The following is a 24,433-nucleotide window of genomic DNA, read 5'->3' as shown; positions in this document are numbered from 1 at the left end:
GCGAGAGAGTTGGAGACGAAAGCAAGGTCGAGGCAGCTGCCGTATGTCACGCTTCGAAGAAAAGTGGGGCAACCATCGTTCAGGAGAGTAAGGCCATAGTTGTAGGCGGCGCCTGCTAATCTTCGTCCTCTTGCATTTGTCCTTGGACTTCCCCATGCAGGGTGGTGCGCATTGAAATCTCCTATGATAACCCATGGTGCAGGACAAACACTCAAGATATCCGCGAATCTTCGTGAATCGAAATTGCTTGAAGGCAATATATACACGCCTATGAGAGTAAACATGAGTTTGTTCTTTTTAACGGTGATGCATACATATTGATTGTCATCGTGAGGCGCAATTGGTTGCACAACGTAGATGAGTTCACGACGAACAAAAACCATGATTTTGCTGCACGCACCGTTTGTTAAAGACATGACAGCTTCGTACCCTGACAGTCTGATTGGTTTCGGCAAATTGGGCTCACAAATGACGATCAGTGGAAACACGTTAGGATACACAAACTGACGAAAATCTGAAAGGCGTGATTTTAGCCCTCTGGCGTTCCATTGGATGACAGACGCTGATTTGACTTCTTTACGGAAGGATGAGGTGTGGGTATCCATCTTTCTATTCGAGAGATTCAAGCACTGGCGTTTCGAGCTGACGTTGTCCCCATGTCCACTAATATCGCTCGGATGGCTCCCACGATGGAACGCAGCACCGAAATGACTTGACGATCTGTTTTAGGTATACCATCCATGACTGGAGATGGTTCCGGTGGGGCGGCGACCTCCCGAGGTTCCTTGGAAAGGGGGGCGGGTCGGAATCATAGGCCATTCCTCTGGAGGAAGATGCTTCTCCGTTACCTTCGTGGAACTGGTGGGCCCTTTCGCGGCGCGACTGGGTGGTGCCGCCGTTGAGTGGGCATTATCATTTCGAGCATGCGCGTCCTTAGAAGACGTACGATGATGTCGACGTCGACGCCGACGCTTGACTACTTCGGCTGCCTCCCTGTGGGTCGAATTGTCGCGGACCATTTGCTTGAGAACCGCACGCTCCTTCTTGATGCGAGGACATTCTTTCGACGAGGCAGCATGGGGACCGCTGCAGTTGGCGCACTTCAGAGTAGTGGCACGGCAGGTGTCTTCTGCATGAGATTCAGCGCAACGGGGACACAGTAGCGAGTTGGGGCACACGCCCCTGACATGTCCTAGCCTGAAGCACTGATGACACTGAAGCGGCTTCTGGATGAATGGCCGAACCGGATGTCGGAAATGTCCGACTTTTACGTGGGATGGTATGCAATCCCCCTTGAAAATCACTTTCACGCAGCGCGTATTCCCAAGGCGACGCACTTGCGTAATGACAATGCCCTCGTTTGCCGGCTTGATGAGGGTAGGTAAGTCAGCATTGGGAATGGCAATGTCGATGTCGTAAATTATGCCGGCTATAGATGTATCATCCATCGGGATAAAGGGGCGCATTTTAATGCCTCCTAGCTCCGTCAGTAGCTGAAGCTGGCCTAGCGCACTCACGTTGTTCACGTCTATGGCAAGGATGTTCTTCCGTGGATTTATTCTGATGTCTTTAATTTGATCTGGCACCGCACGTTCCAGAACAACGGATAAGGATTGCCTGTTTAGCAGTCGTAGGTTGCTTGAGGGATCCTCCGGCATGAAGATGATGACATGCGGCCAGCGCGCAGGCCTTGACTGCATAGTCGCTGTACTCGCAGGAGTCGACGGCGGTGCGTTGATGATCTTTCTCTTCGCCTTCTTACTCCGGAGGGGTATGAAGCTGTCGTCTGATGTGTCGTCTTCCGACATAGAGTACAGCTCGGTGTCCTCAGTGTCACTGGGAGAGACAACTCGCTTCCTTGCGATTGACGGCCGCGATGACTTCTGGCCAGACGGGCCTCTGGCCTGCTCCGCGTCCATGACCACAAGACGGGGAGGCGAGGCACCTCGAAAAGGCGAAGATTTCACTAAAAATTCAGAGCGCACAGAAACAAGCGTTCTGCCAAGAAGACACTTCGTCGTATTCCTTGATAATTTTGGCCCTTTTGATAATCACTAAAAGGGCCAAAATAGCTTCCGCGCCTGTTCTGTGCGATATTTTGGATTTTAAAGGGGTTTTTAGGGCCTGCGTAATTAGTCTCGATCTGTAAAAAAATCAACTCCATCGTGTTCTAAAAAATGCAAAATGTGATAATGGGAAGCTCCGGGCAGTTTTTCGAGTACGGGTACTGAATGCTATGCAAATACAAAAAGTACCTCGAAATTTGCGTTATCTTAATGTCGTATTGGGCCGATCATCAAGAAAAACAAGATGGCTTCAATTTTCTCTTATACTAAGCAACATGTCTTAACAAATTAATCACAGTAGAATTTTCAAGCAATACTTTGTCTCTAATTTTTTGTTCTGTCCGCATCAGTGGCACAGTGGTTACGTTGCTCGGCTGCTGGATTGGTTGCTCGGATTCGGGCGTGCGGCGGTCGCACTTTGACAGCGTAGAAATGCTAGAGGAACGTGTACTGTGCGATGTGAGTGCGCGTCAAACAAACCCAGGTGGTCGAAATTTGCGGAGCCCTCCACTACGGCCTCCCTCCTAATCTTGTCGTGGTTTCGCGACATAAAACCTGACATACTATTATTAACCTAATTTGTTTGTTGCTTGCTAGTGACACTTCACCTCGGCGTCCCCTTCATTACTCGGGGATCGAAATTAACTACCCTTACTGCAGGGTGTGCGTTCTGCTGCGCTACAGGCACACATTGCAGTTTAGTGTCAGCCACGTGATGACTCGGTGATATTTGTGTACTTTTTTCTCGGTTTACAGCAATGTATTGTTAAAGAGAAAGTCGAAGTTCCGTTTCAAATATCTACAACAGCCGTCTTCTTTCTTTCTTTCTTTCTTTCTTTCTTTCTTTCTTTCTTTCTTTCTTTCTTTCTTTCTTTCTTTCTTTCTTTCTTTCTTTCTTTCTTTCTTTCTTTCTTTCTTTCTTTCTTTCTTTCTTTCTTTCTTTCTTTACTTTTTCTCTTTCCCTCTCGGTCTTTCTTTACTGCCGCTATTCTATTATTCACCCGATGTTCTATTCTATTTCAGTGACTCGAGAACAAGCTTTCGCTGTTTCAAACTGCACCACCTGTTTTTCATCACCACCCGTAGAAACAGCAATATGACGGGGCTCACCCTTATCGCTACCGCGATTGGTGTTGCTGTGTTGAACTGCGTCCACTGCGCAAGCATCACGACCACGACAGAGCCCGCCAGCGTGGAGCCAGCGGGCGATCTCGAGCCGCGGATTTCTGCTTCCAACGGCAGGCTGCTAACTTTCGACAGGAACCTGGTTCCTCCTGGACAAGGTAGTCTTTTGGTGGGCCCGTATGACTGGGAGAGGAGGACGAAGTACGAATATAACCGTAAGTTTTTAATCTGCCTATAAGAAAAACTCGCAGGGTCCCTTATGCATTCTTCTAAGGCTACTGGAAGGAGAAAGCCGTATTTTTCTTGTCAATCGATCCATTGATCATCCCTCGCCCCCCTCCAAACCTTTTATGCGCCTAGCGTGGTTTAGCACTGCCTCCAGGATCGGAGGCATTGCAAGATTGCTGAACCTTACCTGATTTTACACAGCCTCGGGGATCAGCCCACCTTTGAGCAAGCGACGATGTCATGCAATGACGTCATCATGTGACATCTCTTTATATGACGTCAGAGTGAAATCAAGATGTCACAAATTTTGGCGATCTGTAACGCCGTACGGCGATGTCATGACGTGATGACATTTAGCAGCACTCATGTTGATGCCGCCGTCGCCGACGGTCAATTTTCGTGTTTGATGAGGCATCTAAGGCTCTCGCCTTAGATGGCTTAGTGCGAGAGATGCTGATTTTCATTCATGTTAAAGAGACAGGACGTGCAAACACGGACACAAGAGAGAAGTCAAGGCACCACAAACGCCGATCAACAACTGAAGAGGCGCAAAATGGCAGATAAGAAAGAAGGTACGAAAACGTATCTGCGCATGGCCAAGCAATAAGCGGACCTATCAATCCGGCACGCGTGGTGGTCTACGTGAAAGATAACTATTCAGACACTTGACACTTGTCTCTTTAACATGAATACTTACCAACTAGCTCAGCTCTGTTATTTTCGGATTTTCATGATATGTTCGAAATGTTAGGCCGGCTGCCGACCCGGCTTGCTGATAGTGGTGCTGGTTGAATATTACATGTAAACCAGGGGCGTAGCCAAGGGGGGGGGGGGGGGGTTGGGGGTTCAAACCCCCCCCCCCCGAAAATTTTCAGTTTTGCTTGCGTATATATACACGCGCACATACAAACGCACGCACGAACATACATAAAGTATGGTTGAAACCCCCCCGCCCCCGAAAAAAATTTCTGGCTACGCCCCCGATCTAAACCTTAATATAGCGAATTGCAATATACCGAAATTCTCGATATAACGAAGTACTACAGCCTTAACCTAAATATCACATCAATATTTATTTACTTCAAAATAAAGAAGCTTCTTTATCCGCGATATCAGTATAACAAAGTTTCACTGCTACTGGAGAAGAAGGCCTAGGTAATAAGTTGAAACTTCTCCTGGCAAATTATCCAAGCCCACCTTAACAGTGTACTTGTATGCGAGGGCCTCAAGACCGCCTACTATTTAGACACCGCCATCGTCGCGTCGCTCTACGAGTTTATCTGTCTGATCAGAAGTAAGGCAATTTGATTTAAAACGTTCAGGATAGCTTTTTTTTTTCTTTAAATAACGATAAGAGAAACAGTGCTGGATGCTGAGTAGTATACTTTTAGTAGGTAAACGAAAGCGGCTAAAGTAAATAATTAGTGATTATTAGGCAAATATTGAAAGAATATATTCCCAACAGGATGACATGGGTTACGGTGCGGCAAAATAGCTTGGTAAGATAGCTGAGTGGGCTAGTATAGTCGGTTACAACCTAAGAATCAATACAAGCCCCGCCCCCTGAACTGTGGTGCTCCTGCCATTCACCTATGCGAGGGAGTCGTACTGGGTGGTTTCCGCTGTAAATATAAGCATTTTTCGCTGCTAATGTAAGCACTACGCGTATAAATAAGTAAAAGGTCGTCGTCCCTACTTCAAATATTACGCTTCCCTGAGACGTGATGTCCGAAATTTTTGCTGAAAGTTGCCAGGAATTTCAATTTATCGACTAAAAACCAGCGACACCGACATGTCTCTATATGGGAGGATCACCAAACTGAAATAAGTGAAAAGCGCTTGACGTCACACAAAGCAGCAAATGCAATTAGATAGGGCATTTATGCAAATTTTTTTGTGGGCGGGATAGCGATGGCTGTGGGCGGAGCTTACATTGACTCTCAGGTTGTAACCGACTATAGGTTGTTCATACTGGACAGCGCTTGTCCATGGGAGTCTGTATTCTCGTCATCGTGTTTCTTTCGCGCTACTTGTTTTCAGAAAGTAATTTGCGTCGCGGCTTCTTAACGATTCGCAGAGACTGTGGAGATCAACACCTACTCGTACCAGGAAGGCACCTTGCTGACCGGCTGGGTGATCGCCGTGATGGTCATCGTTCCCCTGATTGTGCTCGTCGCGATCATCGCGGCCGGCGTCTGCGTCTACAGGGGCTGCGCGAGGCGAAAGGTACACCATACCCGGGCGCCAGCTTGAAAACACTTGAAGGAAAAATCGGTAGACCACTGAGCTACGTGATTGAGATGGAACTGAAGACTGTCGGCGTTACGACAAGTCCAAACGTCCAACTTACCTCGACCTGCCCCACCTTTCCCGAAGAATAACAAAACATAAATATTTGTAAGAGAAGAAAACTGTTAAGAATGAATACGCTGCTGAAGTGCCTAGCTGTCCCTAATTATTAACGCTACAGGTCGTCTCCCCCATGCCCATCTACAAGTATTATTATTATTATTATTATTATTATTATTATTATTATTATTATTATTATTATTATTATTATTATTATTATTATTATTATTATTATTATTATTATTGGTTTATTATGAAACAAAAATAAAAGATCACTATTTTCCTCCTCCCGCCGTAGAGGCATGGCTCGGTGCCTCCTACAAGTCTAAGTAGACTCTAAGTAGACTTTTAGAGTTTAATAAAGTTGTTTTTTCCTCCTTCTCGTGCCTAACGTCACATCAATCTCGCCATTGAATTATCCATTTGTACATTACGCTTGCCAAGTGTGGCTCGATGTTTCGCGCTCTATGAACACTACAGGTGTATCTCTGCCGTGGCGGCGCAGTGATTACAGTGCTCGGCTGCTCACACGAGGGTCGCGGGTTCGATTCCTGCCGCCGCGGTCGTAATTCGATGGAAACAAAATGCTAGAGGGCCCGTGTACTATGCGAGGTCATTCCATGCTAAAATCTCCAGGTGGTTGAAATTATCTGGAGCCCTTAACTACGGCGTGCGCCATAATCATACCGTTGTTTTGGCACATGAACGCGCATTGATTAATTAAATTACTTAATGAGCGCTCCACCTCGGACTACACGTGTGTGTGAATCTGTTAATATTTTTTTTTACCGTACGTTTTGCAGGTGTACCCTTCGTACGTTTCTCAGCCAGGACCACCACCCTACCCAACCAACCACTGAATACATTAGGGGCACCCCAAATTGGCCCTTGCGTGGACCTTCGCCCATGGAACGTGCACTCACCAGCTTGGGCACATCTGTGATATCTGAGAACACTGATAGCTGCCCGTTGGCTTCTTGCCGAGTACGGGGCCGGTGCACCGGAAGGAATTCTTTTCTCGGGGTTCCATTCCTTCCTTGTCGTCCATTTCTCAGGTGCGGGCCTTCGTGGTGATGCCGCACGGAGGCGTATAGAACAATGAAAAAGCGAGAAGAGGGAACAGGCAGTGGAATAGAACAGCTACATTTATTTATTTATTTATTATCATTATGGTGTTCTGTTGAAGAATACGGTGTATGGACTATCTTTAATAACATTCATTTACTTTTCTGGGCACTTAGTCTTGTTTGCTGTGCGAACAGGGTTAGCCATCGTCCACGAAGCACCAATTTCTCCTACAGACCACAAGAATAAAAAAGGAAAAGTTTTTCCATTATGATGTAGATCTTCGTCATCATCATCATCATATAGCATGCAGGTGCAATATAATTGATTTGGCGCACGAATCCGTTCATGCGTTCATAATGAGAGAGAGTGAGACTGTCGATAGTATGTGTGTGATGTCTATCAATTTGTCCCAGCGCTGTGGAATCTACACGCATAAGACATCATCAAGGCGTCCGTGACGTCACATGAATAACTCATGTGCACCTGCGTACCACAGGCAACGATATGAGGGTGTGTGACAGACGTTACTGGTGGAAAGGGTCTCATGCCGTACACCACAGGATATTCACGTTATTCGTGCCATGACCTGTGAATCATGTTCGACATATACTCGTGTCCTGCTAGGACAACTTCGGCACGTAGACGAACACGAGAGCGCCCATACCTAGGCGGATAGATAGATAGATAGATAGATAGATAGATAGATAGATAGATAGATAGATAGATAGATAGATAGATAGATAGATAGATAGATAGATAGATAGATAGATAGATAGATAGATAGATAGATAGATAGATAGATAGATAGAAAGAAACGGTCAAAGTAACTTTGGTTCGCATTTAAATTTTGGAAGTTTGTATGTGTAACCTTCATCCCAGCATTGCACTGTATGTCTAGACCGAAATGCAGCTGCTAATAAGGCTGCTAAATTATGCTTCCTTTGTGGCGTGGGGGAGGGGGGGTGCGCGCACGCCCCTTCCCTTCCAGTGTTCCCCTTAACTCTTGCAATGTTGAGTAAGTGACGAACGTTACTGCAAAACTGTCTAGCGAGGATGTCTAGTGCGTTGGTATTAGTTGACTATGTGTGCCCGAAGTAATTATCTGCTTGCTCCGTTTCTTTCATCCTTCGGTTTCGTGAAACGAAACGCGCGAATCCCACAGCACCATCGGTCTCCAAGTACGCTATACGTGCAAAGTAAACACTTGGCGCCGTCTACATTTGAGTGGGCGAACCTGAGCAGTGATAGAGGACTCGCGCCGCTCAGTAACGCTGTGTATGGAACCGGGGACCTAGCGCTCAACAGCCGATCCTTTCAACTAATTAGGATTCGTCACATTTTATTGCATTGAAATATCAGTTGCCAGTAGTCCTCTGAACTATTTACATTATAACTATACATACGTGCACGAAAATGCACAGTGTTCTAGAAAGTACAACCGAATCTTCGAAATTCAGGTAAACAAGCAAACGAGTCCAGTAGTGCCAGTCACTCAGGAACGGTGTAAGAGGTCCCGACTACGTTAAGCACTTGAGCAGCAGCTTCTTGAAAGGCAGACCATGATACAGAGAGTCGGCTTAGCGTGTCTGTCGATGAGGCGGTTTTTCCATAACGAATGGAGTTCTAATAACAGTATTGGTTCTGTGTCTCATCAGGGAACCTAATACCCCGATAGGTCACAAGGTGTTTCTTATTGATGGTTTGCTGTAAGGTATTCTAGAAATGAAATTCTTCACGAAAAAATATAAAACAATACTCATTAGTTTCAGGTTGGTTGCAAGGGTTGCAGTTCAGAGTTCACTGCAAGCTTTGCAACCAACCATTTTTGGTCCCCTTTATTGAAGCCTCGTTCTTACTAAAAAATTGGAAGTGCGGATTTTAAGGAAAGACGTTTTAAGGAAACACACACACACACACACACACACACACACACACACACACACACACACACACACACACACACACACACACACACACACACACACACACACACACACACACACACACACACACACACACACTTTGAAATTTGATGATGAATATGTCGAACTACGTGCAACATTCGTGATTTCTAAAAAATAAGTATGCCATAAATTGGCATGCACTACAACTTTGTAATATTACGAACTGCCCTCAAGTCAATTATTAAACAATTAATTAACGAGCTTTTGTTGATTAGTCGCAACAATGTCATTTTAACTTCAGCAACGTATTTCCGTCTCCACGTGCAGTTCGTGTGCGAAAGCGGCAGAAGCCTTACTGGTATAGGAATTTTATAAAAAATCTGTATTGCCTAAAAACACCCTGTATTTACAAGATAGAAGTACGGGTCCTGTAGAACATAAATAAACTTTTATGTAAGGGATACGTTGCATGCCTTGGATCTCGCACAATATAGAAAGGTCGAGTCTAGCAGACACCTCTTGACAAATAGCGCTTGTCGGTGACGGTCACTGAGGGCCAATGTTACGGAAGTTACCGAGAGGCACAGCAAGACATCGTATCGGAGACATCATCTGCAGAGTGTTTTATTATGTATACCCACCGGGAACATGTCATAGCGTGCGCGGAACTCATGAGAAAAAAAAATTAGTACAGCTTGCACTAAGTCGCGCAAAGCTGGGTCACATCAGAGCGGGTGGGCACCAAGCTCGTCCTGGCTTGGCTAGACTTTTACCCTCACCTGTGTCTTTCCCACCCCTTGCTATACTATACTATACTATACTATACTATACTATACTATACTATACTATGCTATACTATACTATACATGGCTATGCTTACTCTATTTTTCTAATCTTTTTTTATAGTCTTTGTTTTTCTATCTCTTTCTCTGTAAGCCTGTAGGCACATCTTGACCATAACAGCTCTGCTGTAAAACTCCCAGAAATGTGCCACAGAGATTGGGCAAATCCTTCTATTCACCATACTGGTCCACTATACAGTAATAAGGAAACAGGCGGGCGGCAAACACCGATTCTATAGGGTCCGCACGTTGCAGCATCTCCTGTTAACCGTCTGTACCGAGTGCATTGGCGGTGACTGAGCGCGTGCGTGCCGGTTCATAATGATGATCATTTTCTATCTACGACACGTGGCAGAGGAGGAGGAGGAGGCGAAGAAAAATGGAAGGACAGGGAGGTTAGCCAGTTCTCAGACCGGCTGGCTATACTGTGCTGGGGAAAGGGGAAGGGGGAGTGATAGATGATAGAAAAGAGATGATACAAAAAAAAAGAACAATAATACGATAAACGACACTGCCTAAAGTCTGTCTCTGAGACTAGTTGTGCGCAAAAAGCGCAACAACGCTTTCAAAGCTTTCCGTGCCGAGGACGCTTTCGGCCAGTGTCCTAAGATCTCTTCCTCCGACAATAGACGATTGTCAAGTCTATCTAACACTTTGGACAGTTCTTCTCTTGGTGCACTGAAGCGAGGACACTCACAGAGATGGGCGATTGTCTCCTCGCAACTGCAGTTATCACATTCGGGCTGCTGGCCATTGCAATTCGCAATGAGTAGGCCTTCGTGAAGGCCACCCCGAGCCACAGGCGGCACAGGAGCGTCTCCTCAGTTCTATTTATTCCCGACGGAAGATGGAGCTGTAGATTCGGGTCTAAGTTGTGAAGAAGGGCGTTGGTAAATTCCGTGGAGTTGCACTGTGCCAGTGTCAGTTCACGTACAAGTGAACGAAGCCTTGTTGCGGCGTCCGTTCTTAACAGCGGTATAGCTGCACAATGCATCATAGGCAGATCGGGCGGCTTCATCAGCACGGTCATTTCCATAGATACCGCAATGGCCTGGTATCCACTGATACGTTTTGCTGTGCTGCTTCTCAATGGCGCGGTGATGAAGCAGTCTTATGTCAGCGACTAACTGTTCGTTTGGTCCATGACGATATGGTGGCATAATGCACTAGAGGGCTGCTTTGGAGTCGGAGAAGACTGACCACGCCTGTGGCGGTTCTTCAACTACGAACTCTAGAGCAGCACGGATGGCGGTGAGTTCTGCAGCCGTCGATGATGTTAGATGCGATGTCTTGAACTTTATGGTGACGGATTTCTCGGGTATGACCACTGCCCCTGCTGAGCTAGTAGAAGAAACTGAACCGTCCGTGTAAATGTGAAGGCGTCCACTGTGTTTTTCGTGCAGGAATAGAGTGGCTTGTTGTAGGGCCAGATTTGACGACTGTTTTTTTCTTTTGTATACCGGGACTGGTTATCAGGGCTTCCAGTGGATGTAGACACCACAATGGCAACGGCGGTTTTGCTGCGTGCGTGAAGTTCGCGGGAATCACTGCGTGATGCGAAGCACTAATACCGCTGAACGCAGAGTGTGGCCTAGCAGCTGGAAGTGTGGCGAGGTGGTGTGATGGAATCCGGGCGGCATGTCTTATGTGCATTCTTAAAGCATCGACGCGTATGGATGTTGTGATGGGGTGATCACGAGCGATGACGACAGTCGCTGCTGAGGGCGCGCATCCCGGAAGCCTAAGGCATATCCTAAGTGCTTGAGCTTGAATCGATTGGAGGACGCGTAAGTTTGTTCTTCGGGTCCTGCCCAGTACAGGTAAGCTGTATCGCATGAAGCCGAGGAAAAGTGCAGTATACAGTTGAAGTATCGCTCGTACAGATGTACCCCACGATTTTCCCGCAAGAAACTTTAGGACGTGTGTGATCATGGCGAGTTTCTTTTTCATGTAGCCGATCTGGGGTCTCCAGGACAAGTAGCGATCTATGATTACTCCCAGGAAACGGTGGGTCTTCTCATAGCTGATAGTGCGCCCATTGATTTTGATGGCGTATGGGGTCATTACCTTGCGCGTAAACGCAACCAGTGAGCATTTCTCAGACAACAGCTCTAGTCCCCGTCCTTGGAGGTAGTTTGCCGTCAGTGCAGCCGCTCGCTGAAGCCTGGCTCGTACGTGTTGACGCGTGACCCCTGACGCCCAGATGCAGATGTTGTCTGCGTATATTGACAGACGCACAGACCACGGAAAAACGTCAACAAGACTGATGAGCGCAAGGTTAAAGAGTATGGGGCTCAGGACTCCACCTTGAGGTACGCCGCGACAAGTACAATGTTGCGTTGTTGTACCATCTTCTGTCTGAACACAGAAGGTTCTGTCCTTCAAATAGCTGTAAATCTAGTGATGGACGCAGCCCCCCCCAATCCAACGTTACCGAAGGCATCCAGGATGGCTTCATGCAATACATTGTCATATGCGCCTTTCACGTCCAAGAACATTGTCGCAGATAGTCTCTTCAGGCTTTTTGGTTGCTGTACAGACATGATAAAGTCAATGACGTTATCTATAGAAGACCGTCCACGCCGAAAGCCGGTCATATAATCAGGGTATATCTCGTTATGCTCTAGGTACAACTCCATGCGAGCCAGTATCACCCTCTCTATCACCTTTCCAAAACAGCTGGCAAGCGCGATGGGGTGATAGGAGGCCAAGTCCAGATGATATGTACCTGGTTTGAGCAAGGGGACGAGGCGGCTGGATTTCCACGAAGGAGGAACCAATCCGTTACACCACGAGTCGTTGTATACAGCTAGGAGGGCACGCCGAGCTGCTTGTCCGAGGTTACAAAGGGCCATGTAGGTGACACCATCAGGTCCTGGTGATGACGAACGCTTGCATGCTGCCAAAGCTGCCTGAAGCTCCTCTGCAGAGAACAGGTCGTCCATCCGGGAATATCTGGACATCGGCACGTTTCCTAGGTTACTCAGGGGGAGCCCGGACCCCTTACTGGCAACTCTGGCGCAGAAGTCTTCTGCTACATCAATATCGCGTGGACTTTGGTGGAGAGCGAGGCATTTCAAAGGGCGATGCTGTTGTGGCAATGTTCGTAGGCCGCGGACGATTCTCCATATTTGCGATTGGGGTTTCTGGGGATCAAGCGACTAGCACAATGATTTCCATCTTAGCGACTGGAGTGCGTTGATTCGACGCTGAATCTTCTTTTGCAGACGCCTCGCCTCCCTCATGTCACAGATGGATTTTGTGCGTCTATATCTTCGTTCGGCACGACGACGGATTGCTCGAAGCCGCTCCTATTCCACTTCGAGTTCGCAAAACTGCGATGAAGGTGTGAAATTATATGAAGCGTCTTGAGTAGCCGCTTTGATTAGGCACACCTCGATCATAACAGCTCTGCTGTAAAATGCTTATGCATTGCACAAATACCATATGAGGTTACTCGTAGTACCATCCCTGTTTTTAAAGACGATAAACATTCTCGGGATACTTGAACACAGAAATTTTGGTCTCTCTGTATGTTATCTGTCTGTCTTTCTTTCTGTCACACGATTCAGCCACCCGGACAAAGTTTAAGCATTTCCTGAACGCCCAGCCATCTTGAACTGGTAGCTGCGTTCATACTTCTGAACATTGTCGATCAAAAAGCAAATATTACGCATATTTGAAGCGCAACATCAATACGCAAGTATTAGGTGGTGTGCTCCTTTACTGGCAAATACATAGACACGTAATTTTAAAGACCCTAGTGTTTCTTAAGCTGCGCTTAAATGCGACGCTATGCACGAAAAAGCCCCCTGCCGACGATATGGTGCTGCCACTTGGCAGTGGCCCTGGGAACAGCATCACGGGTGGCCGCGGATGAGACCAGGACTCATCTAGTACGGCCGGCAGAAGACTATCGTCTTTCGACGACATTTGCAGCGAAGCACGCAGATACGCGGCCAATTTTTTCATTGTGTGTACTGGGTGTCCCAATTACCACGCATCAAGATTTGAAAAAAGAGGAACGGCGTTACGTGAAGCAAGCCTAGTGCACATTGTTCCCAGTACACTGGAGTAGCCACTACTAATTTTTTCGCTGATGAGGTTTTACTAACTAGTCATAATAATATTCGTAACTCGACAATACTCGCGTAATTATCAAAATGTCAATGAAACATATGTGGGCGTGGTAAAGTGACATCTAATTGCACTATTTCCAACAACGTACAATTTGCGCGCTTATTTCTTTCCGGTCGATAGAGAAAGCCCGCTAAATCTGAAAACATTTTTGCTTATGTTTCTTGCCCGAACAGCAACGCCTGTACGTGAGCGTGACGTCATTTACGCGGAATAATACTGCGCAGACGGTATCTCGAACGATCGTCGCAATTCATCGGAAATCGGAGCATAGCGCGTGGCTTGCCATCGACTTCTAATGATAGTTTCGTCACGTGCTGCAATTCTTAAGAGCTTTCCACCAAAGGTGTGTACAGTCATGGACGAATGAGGAATAAGATAGGCCGACTGTAATATATAGTTGAACATGTTTAACTTAGCGCAAAGACGACGAGGACACACGAGAAGAGGAGACAAACCACAGTGCTGACTCGCAACTGAATATTTTATTAGAAGACAAGAACGAAAAAAAAGGGGGGACACTTCAATCCTCACACCCATGTGACACACAAAACCAATGAAACGTCTGGTCAGCTGACATCCTGAACTATAAAGAGCCTCACGCAGACCACGTGTACTCTCCAACACCTCTTCTCTTGTGTCCTCGTCGTCGTTGCGCTAAGTTAAACATGTTCAAGTATTATCACCAACTGGCCCAGCTATCAGTTCTTCTACTGTAATATATAGGAATGTACTTTAAGGTAGCGTGTTGTTGTGCTAGTTGGTAGTTCACTTTGACATTAAATTTAATGGAGCGCAAAAATGTCCCATTCACACATTGGTTGCGTGATAATTGTGTGGGTATGCACACGTGTGAATAAGCCATTTTCGCGCACGATTAACTTTATACAAAGTGAATTACCAATTAGCCCAGCAACAAGGTATCTTGAAGTACATTTTTAGCACAGTGGGCTTACTACTCATTCGCCCACGACTGTACACACCCTTTCTGCGAAGCTTTTAATTGCAGCGTCTGACGAAACTCTCATTGGACGTTGATACCCAGCCACGCACTCTGCTCCGGTTTCCGCTGCGTCGCAACAATTTTTCGAGATACCTGCGCTACGCCATTCGCAGAAAAAAAATGTCGTGAAATCGCTGAGGTATAGCGTACGCGGTGTTATCAACGCCGATTTAAAAAAAGAGAGGAAGAAAGGGACGGAGGGAGGGAGGTCTGATCGACAGCAGCTGACGCACGTCGCCGTTCACCTTTGCCCCGGGCAATTTCGCAGACGCATGACGTCACCGGAAGATAAGCGTACGCGAGACATTTGTGCGAAGAGGTGGCCAGCATCGACCAGCGCGAGATATAACGTAGATAAGGAGTCAATGCGATCTTTATCGACGCGTATAACCGTCGCTCTGCGTCCGCGGCAGCCGTAACTCCGATCCTGGCGACGAACGTTGTCGATTGAAGTCGGAAGCAACCCTCGCGGAAGGAGCGTCCTGTGGTTGACTGAAACGTAAGTGCGAGCTTTGAGTCGCATAACAAAATAAAAACTTGGAGGACGCTTGAGCTTCGCCTTCAAGAGTAGAACGTGATAGCGTAATCGGGCCCCGTGCGCATCGCCTTCTCAGCTGCTAGCCTTGCTTCGGTTCTCGGTGCGTGCTTAAACCGTGCCGCGAAGAAACGAGCATCTGTGTGCGTAACATTGGCCGTTTCAAACTATCCTAAAATGCCTACTGCAAGTACAGTTGCGCAATGCCCACTACGCCATAATTCTTCGTTTTTGCGTATCAGCGAAGGGTCCGTAAGGCAACACGCGAACCTACGCAGCTGCTCACTTTGTTGATGCTTTTGCTGACGATGATAATTAAATACGTCTGAGCGCTTTGTAATGGATGGGCCTTTAAAACACCCACACGTTGCGCAATCCACATGCTTTGACGCCTGGCGCGATTCTACGCTTCTGCCACGCAATATTACATCCGTTCAGGAGGCTCTTCCCACTACAAGACATTTATGTAGTGCTTTTCTTTCCGAAGCTGTTGCAAGAAATGGCTTGGCTCCATCGTAGAACACCTGCTTGCCACGCAGAAGGCCTGAGTTCGGTTCTCACTCGAGCAAAATATTTTTATTTTAGTCGCATCTTTCCCGACTTTTCGGTCACGGACAACGCTTTTTGTTCGCTCACAGCTGACGACGCCGACACCAACGCCGGAATTTCTGCGACAAGAGCTCTTTAATGTTGTCGCGTGAACAATAAGGACTGGAGTTTTACATGCCGAAACCACATTGTCACATAGGTGTGGCTATGAGCCATGCCGTAGTAGGAAACACCGGATTAATTTCCACCGCCTGCGGTTCTTTAACGTGCGCATAAATCGGGCGTTCTCTGCATTTCGCCCCCAATGAAACGCAGCCGCAGTGGCCGGTAATCGAACCCGCGCCCTCGAGCTTAGTAACGCGACATACGTTCTAATCTAGAACGGCTGGTTTGCATTACAGAAATACACATATTTTGACTTTGGCTCTGTCAAAATATAGAATGCATACTTTAAAAGCAGCTTTGGGGTTTCTTGCTTGACTTTGGGACCCTCGTCTGCATACTACTATCTACGAATTCTGTATTTTGAATGAATAAACCGAAACTGAAACAGGCCGATAACATTTTTTTTTAAACTGTCATGAACGTGCCTTAACCTTGCGAGTTTACGCATTTCTTTGCCACATTCAGCGTCCATGTGATTAGGGTAGATTAATTCACCCTTTCTCTGCGGTCTGTTAGCTTGCTGTTTAGCTCGAGAGGAGTTGGTCCTGGGTTCGAACCCCGGACCAGGATGAATTTTTCATCTAATGGGAAATTCTTGTCCAGTGAAATCTGTGTCGTTTTGCTTTCCTGCGAAATCTGTATCGGTTTCTTTTGTCGTTCGTGGTACAAACTGGTGAATGCAAGTTTTCTCGCTTAACGAAAGTTCAACTTTGCGGGGCTCCGCAGCGCTGATTTCCCATACATAAGGTACAAATCTGTTAAGTGTATGATTGCGAGTGATTTTTCTGAGCAAAATTAAGTGGACATGACAAACATTCTTTAAAGATACAACAAGAAGAAAAAAAAAGTCACCTGTTAGTAAGTTCCACGATACAAAATACGGAAAACACATATCTTATTGTGGAAAGAGGCTTGGTAATCAGGAAAAGGCCCAAAATAGCTGCCGCGCTAGTACTGTGCGATATTTTAGATTTTAAATGAGTTTTTAGCGCGTAGTTAATTTGTCTCTATCGGCAAAAAAGAAAGACTCTAACGTGTTCTAAAAAATGCAAAGATTGATGATGGGAAGTACTGGGCAGTTTTTAGAGTACGCGTGTATTGAACGCTATGCAAATACAAAAAGGGCTTCGAAATTTGCGTTATCTTAATGGCGTATTGGGCCCATCATCAAGAAAAACCAAAATGGCTTCCATTTTCTCTTTTAATGACCAACCTGTCTTAATAGAATCAGTCGGTGGAATAAAGCGATGCTTTATCTCTGTGATCTAATTTTTTTGTTAGTTTTGTCCGCCTCGGTGGTACAGTGGTTACTTTGCTCGGCTGCTGGATTCGTTGCTCGGATTCGGGCGTGCGGCGGTCGCAATTCGACAGCGGAGAAATGCTAGAGGAACGTGTACTGTGCGATGTGAGTGCACGTCAAAGAACCACAGGTGGTGGAAATTTCCGGAGCCCACCACTACGGCGTCCCTCATAAAAATATCGTGGGTTTGGCATATAAAACCCGAAATATTGTTATTAACCAAATTTGTTAGTTGCTTTCTAGCGACCCTTCACCTCGGCGTCCCCTCCATTACGAGGGGGTCGAAATTAACTGCGCATTCTGCAGGGCGTGCGTTTTGCTGCGCAACAGGCAGAAATTGTGTAGTGTCAGCGAAGTGATGACTCGGTGATGTTTGTGTAATCGCTGCTGAGCATTGCTAGGCGACGCATTTCTATTTCTGATCCGCAACGTACGCATGTAGTGATGACGCGAATCAGTCATCACGGGGTCTCCTACTCATCACAGGTCTATCAATAGCCTAATGCACCTGCTGTTTTCACGCTGACCCAAAGTTGTGGTTCAAGGATAAAATGGTCACCGTCGAGCAGCAAAATAACTTAGTATGGGCGATAATCAGCGACAGTGTTTTTGTGATACATATTTGTGTCCATTTCAGATGCCGAACGAAATGCGGTTTATAGAATTGTGATGTTTCTGTATTATTATTTTTTTGTATATGATTAGAATTGTAAGCGTTTTACTTTCTGCTCGATTTACAGCAATGCATTGTTAAAAAGAAAGTCGAAGCTCCGTCTGAAATATCTACAACAGACTCATCTTTCTTTCTTTCTTTCTTTCTTTCTTTCTTTCTTTCTTTCTTTCTTTCTTTCTTTCTTTCTTTCTTTCTTTCTTTCTTTCTTTCTTTCTTTCTTTCTTTCTTTCTTTCTTCCTTTCTTTCTTTCTTTCTTTCTTTCTTTCTTTCTTTCTTTCTTTCTTTCTTTCTTTCTTTCTTTCTTTACTTACTACCGCTATTCCATTATTCACCTGATGTTCTATTCTATTTCAGTGACTCGAGAACAAACTTCCGCTGCTTCAAACTGCACCACCTGTTTTTCATCACCACCCGTGAAACAGCAATATGACGAGGCTCACAGTTATCGCTACCGCGATTGGTGCTGCTGTGCTGAACTACGTCCAGTGCGCGAGCATCACGACCACGACAGAGTCCGCCAGCGAGGAGCCAGTGGGCGATCTCGAGCCGCGGATCTCCGCTTCCAACCCCGGGCTGGAAATTTGGAACAAGAACTTACTTCCTTCTGGGCAGGGCGGTCTTTCGGTGGGCCAGTATGACTGGGAAAGGAGGACCAAGTACGAATATAACCGTAAGTTTGTAATCTGCCCATAAGAAAAACTCGCAGGGTCCCTTATGCATTCTGCTAAGGCGACTCGAAGGAGAAAGCCGTCTTTTTCTTGTCAATCGATGCATTGATCATCCCTCATCATCATCATCATCATCATCATCATAATCATCATCATCATCATCATCATCAGCCTGTCTACGCCCACTGCAGGGCAAAGGCCTCTCCCATGTTCCGCCAATCAACCCGGTCCTGTGCTTTCTGTTGCCACGTTATACCTACAAACTTCTTAATCTCATCTACCCACCTAATTTTCTGTCTTCCCCTCACGCGTTTGCCCTCTCTTGGAATCCTGTCAGTTACCCTTAATGACCACCGGTTATCCTGCCGACGTGCTACGTGCCCGGCCCATATCCATTTCTTCTTCTTAATTTCAACTATGATGTCTTTAACCCCCGTTTGTTCCCTGACCCACTCTGCTCTCTCCCTGTCTCTTAAGGTTACACCTATCATTTTCCTTTCCATCGCTCGCTGGGTCGTCCTCAATTTAAGTTGAACCCTCTTTGTAAGTCTCCAGGTTTCTGCTCCGTAGGTAAGTACCGGTAAGATGCAGCTGCATGGGGCTGGATGGGGCTGGATGGGGCTCATTCGGCAAGCATTATGAAATCATGAATGGTAGTCTACCACTATCTCTCAAGAGGAAGAATCATCCCTCGCCCCTATCCAAATGTTTTCTGCGCCTAATGTGGTTTCGCATTGCCTCCAGGATCGGAGGCATTGCAAGCTTTTTGAACCTTACCTGTTTTTACACTGCCTCCGTGATCGGCCCGCCTTTGACCAAGCGACGATGTCACGCGATGACGTCATCATGTGACATCGCGTTATATGACGTCAAAGTGAAGTCTTGATGATGTCACAAATTTTGGCGATCTGTGACGTCATGATGACGCCGTATGGCGACGTCATCTCGTGATGACGACATTTAGCATCACTGATTTTGACGCCGCCGTCGCCAACGGTCAATTTTTGTGTTCGATGAGGCGCATCTAAGGCTTTGGGCTTAAAAGAGATAGTGCGAGAGATACAGATTTTCATTATATGTCCGAAATGTTAGCCCAGTTGCTGACCCGGCTTGCTACGAGGGGTGCTGGTTGAAAGGTGCTTATAAACCTTGATATAGCGAATTTCAATATAACGAAATTGTCGGTATAACGAAGTACTACAGCTTTAACCTCAATCTAACCTGAATATTTTTTTGCGCCAATATAACCAAGGTTTTTTATCCGTGATTTCAACATAACAAAGGTTCATTGCTACACGAGAAGAAGGCCTAAGAAATAAATTGAAACTTCTGCTGGCAATCAACCAAACGTACCTTAACAGTACACTTGTACACAAGGACCTGTAAAGCGCGTACTGTTTTGACACCGCCATCGTCGCATCGCTCTTCGAGTTTATCTGTCTGATCAGAAGTAAGGCAATATAATTTAAAAAGTTGAGGATAGCTTTTTTTTTCTTTAAATAACGACAAACAGTGCTGGATGCAGGGCAGTATACGTTTGGTATGTAAAAGAAAGTAACTAGAGTAATTATTTGTGAATATTAAGAAAATATTGAGAGAATACATTTGGGTTATGGTGCGGCAAAGTGACTTTGTAAGGTAGCTGAGTAGGCTAGTGTAGTAAGGTACAGCCTAAGAAGAAGTAGAAGCTCCGCCCCATGAACTGCGGCGCGCCTGCCACCCACCTATACAAGTGAATCATACTGGGTGGTTTCCGTTGTCAACAAGAGTACTTTTTCGAGGCTAATGTAAACACTACGCGCAAAAGTAATTAATAGTTCGTTGTTCCTGCTTAATATATCACGTTTCCCCGAGATGTGATGTCTGAATTTTTTCAGAAAGTTGCCAGGGGGTTAAATTTCTCGACCGAAAACCAGCGACGCGAACATCTCTATGTATGGTAAGATCAACTACCTTAAATAAGCGATATGTGCGTGACGTCACGGAAATGAGCAAATGCAATTGGACGGGGCATCTATGCAATATTTCTCTGGGTGGGACAGCGGTGGCTGTGGGCGGAGCTTACAGATATTATTAGGTTGTAACCGGCTATAGGTTGTTCATACTGAACGGCGCTCGTCCAGCGTAGTCTGTTTTCTCGTCCCCGTGTTTAACAGGAGAGCTGTTAAATTTTTCGTTATGCCGTTCCTCGTTGAATGATGATTATCATCATCAATTATCTTCAGATAATTAACATGTTCGTGTTCTTCTTCATCTTCCGCTTCGCTCCCGTATCACGTGCACTGATTTGTCCGCCGTGGGATGCAATAACTCTGATGGGTTAGAGAACGAATACAGAGAAGGAAAGAGAGAGGGAGAAAGAGATAGAAAGATAGACAAACAGAGAAATTCTTGGCGAAAAAAATTTCTTGACGAGGCGGAATACGAACCCGCGCACCCACGATCCGAGCATTGTAACCGCTCGCTAGCAGAGCATAACATAGTCTTGTATAGCACACTATAGCAAGGGTGTGGGAAAGGGAAGTGAAGGTGGGAAAGAGAGATGTGAGGGTGGGGAGGAGGGAATGGAAGACGGATAGAGTAAAGCATAGCAGTGCAAGATAAAGATGTAAATAGAAAGAAAGAAACAAACACAGAGGGAGAGAGAATCAAAGAAATAGAGATAAATATACAGACAGAAAGAGAAAGAAATAGAAAGAAAGAGGAAGCTAGCAATAGAGAGACAGAGAGAATGAAAGCTAGCAAGAGCGAGATAGGGAAAGAAATATATATAGAGAGAAAGAAAGAAAGAAGCTGAGACAAAAAAGACATTAAAAAGAAGAGAAAAAACAGAAAAAATAGAAAAAAAAAGGAAAGAGAGCGATGAAGAAAGAAAGAGAAAAATAAAGAGAAGCGAAGAAGGCCGTCCAGCTCCGCCCATCCTCCAGGCTTGACACCACTAGTGCCAAGCTGCGTTAATGTTTTTTTAGCACTGTTTGTTTTCAGAAAGTGATTTCCTTCCCGGATTTTTAACGACTCGCAGACACTAAGGAGATCAACACCTACTCGTACCAGGAAGGCACCTTGCTGACCGGCTGGGTGATCGCCGTGATTGTCATCGTTCCTCTGATTGTGCTCATCGCGATCATCGTGGCCGGCGTATGCGTCTACAGGGCCTGCACGAGGCGAAAGGTACACCATACCAGGGCACCAGCTTGAGAACACTCGAGCGAAAAATCGGTAGACCACTGAGCCGCGTGATCGAGATTGAACTCAAGACTTTGTCGGAGCCGTGACAAGTGGTGCATACGTCCAACTTACCTTACTCCCCCTTCCTTCCAGAAGGATAACACGAGAGATATTTTCGTAACTGATGAGAAACTGTTAAGAATGAATACCTTGCTGAAATACCTAGCTTTTCCTATTCAACACTTTAAATGGGTAATCAAAAAAAAAAAAACGCTGCAGGTTGCCTCTGCCGTGGCCATCTACAAATATTCTTCTTCCTATTATTATTATTAAACTGTTAATTAGAAAACAGGAAAAAAATTAAAAAAAGGTCGCTCTTTTCCGCCTCCCGTCGTGGGGGACACGGCTCAGCGGCTCTAAAAGTCTAAGTAGACTCTGTATAGACTTTTAAAATTTAATAAATTTGTGTCTTCTGCCTCCTCTCGCCTAACGTCACATCAACCTCGTCATTGAATTATCCATTTATATATTACGCTTGCAAAATGTGGCTCGAAGTTACGCTCTCTATGAACACTACACATGGATCTTTGCCGCGACGGCCCATTTATTACGGTGCTGGGCTACTCACACTGCAGTCGCGGGTTCGATCCCTGCCGCGGCTATCGTAATTCGATGGAGGCGAAATGCTAGAGGCTCGCGTACTATGCGAAGTCATTGCATGCGAAAGAACCCCAGGTGGTTGAAACCATCTGGAGCCCTTAGCTACGGCGTGCTTCATAGTTATGCCGTTGTTTTGGCACATAAACGCGCAGATATTAATTAAATGATTAATTAGCACTACATGTAGGACTACACGTCTGTGTCAATCTGTTATTATTTTTTTTATCGTACGTTTTGCAGGTGTACCCTTCGTACGCTTATCAGGCAGGACCACCGCCCTACCCAGTTAACCATTGAATGCATGCGGAATGCCCCAAGTGAGCCCTTGCAAGGACCTTCGCTCATGGAACGTGTACTCCCCCGCATGGGCACAACATGTGTGATATCTGAGGACACTGATAGCTGCCCGTTGGCTTCCTGCCGATCACGGGGCCGGTGCACCGGAAGGAATCTCTTTCTCGGGATTCCATTCCTTCTTTATCGTCCATTTCTCAGGTGCGGGTTATCACGGTGGCACCGCACGTAGGCGTATAACGCCCCGTACAGAACACTAACAAAGCGAGAAATGGGAAAAGGCAATGGAATAGAATCGCTACATTATCATGGCGTGCGACATCATCATGGCGTGCGTCACGTCGCATGGATACCTCATGTACTTTCGGTCGGTCACTATCGGGTTTGTCATTTGGAATGAACATTAGTTGCGTTCCCTAGCCGAACAATGAACATTCGTTGTGGTCACCTGCATGATGATGCGGCGATGCGGGTGTTCCATCGCGCTAAGGTGGTAATTACTACAGTAAAGCTTCAACTTGGGCTGTTTGGTACGACATTCTGATGCACCTGCGCTGAGAAACTATACACCGAAATGCGTACTCACATACTAGCACGTACTCCACTTATTTCCGTTGTTAGTGTTTCATGCCTTTTGCTCGGCGCAACTACATCAGAGCTGTATTCAGTGCACACAAATGTGATCGAGCTGGAATGCACAACTTGTGTTCAACATTTAGTGCGAAACAATTTAACCCTATTGGGAAGGTAATTTTAACACTTCGTTAGGCTTTTGTCAGCGCATTTACTCAAAAAGGATTGCGGAAAAGCCAACGACGAGAGCCAGAATTTGTACCATAATGAAATATATTATTAAATACTAAGAAGAAATAGATATAAATTCTGGTTCGACGTATACCAAACATTTCAAGGCCTCGCGTCCGTTTATTTGGAAATTAACGTTTTTCTGTTGCCAATTTCTCAACGCCCATGTACTTGTGTGCCGTCATTGACTTCGCACATGCTTTACAGAAATTTCTCATGGTTCATGGTTTCATGAGTTCATGATTAAAAGAAATAATGTTCAAATAAAGTTCCTATAATTCGGGAGGTTTAGTGTGTTCTAGTTGCTTAGGAATATTGTGCATGGGATATCTTGCTTTCGTGACGTTGTAAGGGCGAAGTTGTCTGTTCTGGATACGCTGAAAAATGGACATTCCTCGTACCAGAACAAATCGGGGCAATAAAACTTTCCAATTCCCGCTACCAACTATTTAAATACTTATGAAGCAATATGAAAGTGCCCTTACAACTGAAGAATTTATAAATATCTTGTGACCTCGTGTACATACATCTCCTATTTTGTGGGGCCTGTTCTAGAGGGACTTTTTAATGTTTTATTTATTGCAGCTATAGAACGGGGAAATTTTGTGTTTTGTGATATTAGTCTCATATGTTGAAGCATAATAAAGCCGAACAGGCGAATGTTTAATCTTTTAATTGATTTATTTTGTTGTATGTGTAGTCTAGTCTGTATTTCTTATGTCAGTGCTTAGAATGTTCACTGGGTTAAGGTTATATGCTGTAAACCTGTGTTTTTGTCATCAGGTACACTAACCCCTTGTACCTTTTATTCCGTTGCCGGTTTATGCACCTTGCTGTTTGAGAAAACGAAGACCTCAGTTTCAATAGAAATAATAATAATAATAATAATAATAAT

General features: G+C 45.6%; 1 protein-coding gene across 1 annotated transcript; it reads left to right on the top strand.

The window, feature by feature from the left end:
• The first annotated feature begins 18,355 nt into the window (after nt 1–18,355).
• Nucleotides 18,356–22,748, top strand: LOC119404992 (uncharacterized). The gene is made up of 3 exons (XM_037671739.2): nt 18,356–18,614; nt 21,635–21,783; nt 22,681–22,748. Exons 1-3 carry the CDS (start codon nt 18,371–18,373, stop codon nt 22,735–22,737), a joined length of 450 nt encoding a protein of 149 aa, XP_037527667.1. The 5' UTR covers nt 18,356–18,370; the 3' UTR covers nt 22,738–22,748.
• Nucleotides 22,749–24,433: the final 1,685 nt, after the last annotated feature.

Source organism: Rhipicephalus sanguineus, chromosome 9 (genome assembly GCF_013339695.2).
Source record: "Rhipicephalus sanguineus isolate Rsan-2018 chromosome 9, BIME_Rsan_1.4, whole genome shotgun sequence".
Classification (NCBI taxonomy): Eukaryota; Metazoa; Arthropoda; class Arachnida; order Ixodida; family Ixodidae; genus Rhipicephalus; species Rhipicephalus sanguineus.
Note: the sequence above shows the minus strand (reverse complement) of the source record. Positions and strands in the feature narration are given on the sequence as shown.